The sequence below is a fragment of the Sapajus apella genome, unplaced genomic scaffold (assembly GCF_009761245.1).
Source record: "Sapajus apella isolate SASKATOON/1434 unplaced genomic scaffold, GSC_monkey_1.0 scaffold62, whole genome shotgun sequence".
Classification (NCBI taxonomy): Eukaryota; Metazoa; Chordata; class Mammalia; order Primates; family Cebidae; genus Sapajus; species Sapajus apella.
Genome location: NW_022437002.1, coordinates 726,091 through 730,521, shown reverse-complemented (window position 1 = coordinate 730,521; position 4,431 = coordinate 726,091). Strand labels below are relative to the sequence as shown.

Here is a 4,431-nt window from a genome sequence, read left to right as displayed (position 1 = left end):
TCTAAAAAAAAAAAAAAAAAAAAAGGAATGAATAAAATCCATGTCCGATTTCCTTAATAGGATTATTACAAGGACTAAGTGAGATAATGGAAACAAAAATGCTTTTAAGAAACTGTGAGTGAGGAATTCCAATGATTCACTTTTATTTTCCCACTAATAAAGATATAAAAGGTAGGGATTGGGATAGTTGATCACTGCCAGGTAGAAAGTATATGCTGAGGCCGGGCACTGTGGCTCAAGTCTGTAATCCCAGCACTTTGGGAGGCTGAGATGAGCGGATCACCTGAGGTCAGGAGTTTGAGACCAGCCTGGCCAACATGGTGAAATCCCATCTCTAAAAATACAAAAATTAGCTGGGTGTGGTGGCAGGCACGTGTAATCCCAGCTACTGTAGAGGTTACTACCAGGCTACTCTGGCCAGACCAGCCTAGCCAACATGGTGAAACCCCCTCTCTAAAAATATAAAAATTAGCTGGGTGAGTTGGCGGGCACCTGTAATCCCAGCTACTTGGGAGGCTGAGGCAAGAGAATTGCTTGAACCCAGGAGGCGGAGGTTGCAGAAAACCAAGATCATGCCATTGCATTCCAGCCTGGGCAACAAGAGCGAGATTCCATGTCAAAAAAAAAGAAAGTATATGCTCAGAAAGGTGTGAGTTGCACTCAACCTAGGTAATGTTTTTCTTTTGTCCTTCTCATTCCTCTTCCCTACCTTAGCCCAAATGCTGATTCCAGCCTTCTACTAGAAATCCTGACTAGATATGTAACCTAAGCAGAAAGCAGTTGTCCCACCACCAGAAGCCTATTTGCCAATGTCATGGTGCCTCTCCCCACTTTACCTTCCCCAGATGCTGCTTCAGATTGCTGATGATTTTATCGAGAGTGTGGTGACAGCAGCCTGTCAGCTTGCACGGCATCGCAAGTCCAGCACTCTGGAGGTGAAAGATGTCCAGCTACATTTAGGTATGTGGTCTTGTTTCTCCCTGAAATATGTGTTCAACTGCTGCTTCAGAACTGCCAGGGGAAGTATAGTCAGAGGAACCTTCATGCCAGAATCAGACTTTTGGGCACTGGGATTTATGTATCAGTTCAATAACAGCACTAAATAGAAAAGAAAAATCCATGGTAGGGAGAATGAACGCAGGCATGGATTTGAAACCAGATTCTGCCACTTTCCAGCTGTATCAGCCTATTTTTCCTACCTAGTTTCTCTTAGACTCTGTTTCCTCATTTGTAAAGTGAGGATCATAGTCTCCTCCTTACAGGGTAAATCTGATAATTATAGACTATGTCTGTAAAGTGACTGGCACTGGGCCTGGTAAGTTTAGGTACTGTTATGCCTCTACCATTCAAATAAAACTGTTCTTCAGTGTTCCCTTACAGTTTTTAACCTATTTATGTATTTTTCCCCAAGCTGATAATCATAATATACATACAACTTTATATTCTTAACAGACACTAAATTTGAGTTTGGGTTTTTCTGGGAGATACTTAGCTAATAGTGATAATCATAATCACTTGGAAATGAATAAGCAGCCCTCTGCATTGGTTACAATGTGATCAAAAGAAAGAGATTAGTATATGTATGTATATAATTTTAATTATATATATAAAATATATAATTTTAATTATTATTATTTTTTTTTTGGGACAGAGTCTTGCTCTGTCACCAGGCTGGAGTGCAGTGGCATAATCTCGGCTCACTGCAACCTCTGCCTCCTGGGTTCAAGCAATTCTTCCGCCTCAGTCTCCCGAGTAGCTGGGACCATAGGTGTGTGCCACCATGCCCAGCTAATTTTTTTGTATTTTTAGTAGAGATGGAGTTTCACCGTGTTGGCAAGGATGGTCTTGATCTCTTGACCTCGTGATCCTCCTGCCTCGGCCTCCCAAAGTGTTGGGATTACAATAATTTTAATTTTTAAAATTTTGTTTGTTAAAAAAAAGAAATAAAATTTTGTTTGTTTATTTATTTATATATTTTGAGACAGAGTCTTGCTCTGTCACCCAGGCTGGAGTGCAGTGACGCGATCTCAGCTCACTGCAATCTCCGCCTCCTGGGTTCAAGCGACTCTCCTACTTCAGCTTCCTGAGTAGCTGGGACTGCAGGCACCTGCCACTGCACCAGGCTAATTTTTGTATTTTTAGTAGAGACAGGGTTTTGCCATATAGGCCAGGCTGGTCTCGAATTCCTGACCTTGTGATCCACCTGCCTTGGCCTCCTAAAGTGCTGGGATTACAGGCATGAGCCATTGCGCCCAGATATTTTTTTATTTTTTGAGATGGAGTCTCGCTTTGTCACCCAGACTGGAGTGCAATGGCGCCATCTCAGCAACCTCCGCCTTCTGGGTTCAAGTGATTCTCCTGTCTCAGCCTCCCAAGTAGCTGGGACTACAGACCTGTACCACCACACCTGGCTAATTTTTGTATTTTCAGTAGAGATGGAGTTTCATCATGTTGGTCATGCTGGTCTCAAACTCCTGGCCTCAGGTGATTCACCTGCTTTGGCCTCCCAAAGTGCTAGGATTACAGCCATGAGCCACTATGCCTGGCCCAGTCTATACCTATAGAGACAGTCAGGCCAAATGAATGAGACAGACAATATTAAGGGATTTGGTACAGATCAGCCCATGAATAATTATTGAAAGGCTTCCTTCACAGTGTCAAGAAGCTATTGCCTTGGGGAGACGTTGGTAGTCTAGGTAAAGTAACACACTTTGGTTAATATTGCTGGTATATAGAGAAAAGGACAGATATTCCAGTTATCCGTCAATGTGTAGAAGACCACCCCAAAACAGTGGCTTAGCACAATAACAGTTGTTAATTTTATTCATGAATCTAGGGGTTGACTGGGCCCAGCTAGTTTTACTATGTTAGGCAGTGGCTGGGCCTGAGATTGTCTTGAAGGAAGGCATACGAGTTTCCTAGGGTTACCTTAACAAAGTACCATAAACATGGCAGCTTAAAACAACAAAAAATTTTCTTTCACAGTTCTGAGGCCAGAAATCTGAAATCTAAGTGTCAGCAGGGTCATTTTCCCTCTGTTGCCCCTAGGGAAGAATCTATTCTTGCCTCCTCCCAGCCTCTGGTGGTAGCTGCCAATCCTTGGTTTTCCATGGCTTGTGGCTGCAGAACTCCAGGCTCTGCTTTGGTCTTCACATGTCCTTTTCCCTGTGTGTCTCTATCTCTGTGTCTCTTCTCTTCTTCCCATAGAACACCAGTCATATTGGATTAAGGGCTAACCCTACTCCAATATGATCTCATTTTATTTATTTATCTCATTTTAACCAATTTCATCTGTAACATCCTATTTCCAAATAAGATCATATTCTGGAGGTACTTAAGGTTAAGACTGCAACATATCTTTTTGAGGGACACTATTTAAATAACCCATAATGGAAGGCTTCATATGTCTTCCATGTCTGATGCCTGGCCTAAGAACACTGAAAAAGCTAGGATTCTGCAGGTGTCTCCCTCCATCCCTTCCACCCTCCCATTCCCCTTCACATTCTCCAATCGTGCCCTTCCCATCCTCTCCATCCACCGTCTTTCCATATGGTCTTATGCTTTAGCAGTCCCAGGATAACTAGACTTCTTACATGACAGCTAAAGGCTCCCAGAATTAGCATCCCATGAGCACCTGGCAGAAAACTTCATGGCCTTTTGTAACCCAGTCTTCAGCATCACTCTTGGTGAATTCTGTTCTTTGAGGCAGTCAGACCTGTCCAGCTTCAGCAGGAGGGAACACAGACTCCATCTCTTGATAGCAGGAGTGTGAAGGAATTTATAGACATGTGTTTTTTTTTTTTTTTTTTTTGAGACGGAGTTTCACTCATGTTACCCAGGCTGGAGTGCAATGGCGTGATCTCGGCTCACCGCAACCTCTGCCTCCTGGGTTCAGACAATTCTCCTGCCTCAGCCTCCTGAGTAGCTGGGATTACAGGCACGCACCACCATGCCCAGCTAATTTTTTGTATTTTTAGTAGAGACGGGGTTTCACCATATTGACCAGGATGGTCTCGATCTCTTGACCTCGTGATCCACCCACCTCGGCCTCCCAAAGTGCTGGGATTACAGGCTTGAGCCACCGCGCCCGGCCTTATAGACATGTTTTACAACCACCACTAGGGGCCTGGTATGGTGGCTTATACCTGTAACTCCAGCATTTTGGGAAGCTGAGGCAGGAGGATTGTTTGAGCCCAGGAGTTCAAGACTAGCCTGGGTAACATAGTGAGACGTCATCTCTACAAAAGATTTTAAAATTTGCTCATGCATGGCTAAGAGGAAAAAAATATAAAAAAATAAATAATTTTTTAAAAAAAGATTTAAAAATTAACCAGGCATGGTGGTGTGTACCTGTAGTCCCAGCTACTCAGGAGGCTAAGGCAGGAAAATCACTTGAGCCCCGAAGGTCAAGGGTGCAGTGAGCTGTTGTCA

At 43.5% G+C, this 4,431-nt stretch overlaps 1 protein-coding gene across 1 annotated transcript in view; it reads left to right on the top strand.

Annotated features, from left to right (window-relative positions):
• The window catches only part of TAF12 (TATA-box binding protein associated factor 12), a 45,881-nt gene that overhangs the window by 34,820 nt on the left and 6,630 nt on the right, over positions 1-4,431 (top strand). Inside the window, exon 5 of the mRNA XM_032246598.1 lies at positions 844-960. Within this exon, the coding sequence (XP_032102489.1) occupies positions 844-960 (117 nt within the window). The remainder of the gene's footprint in view (positions 1-843; positions 961-4,431) is intronic.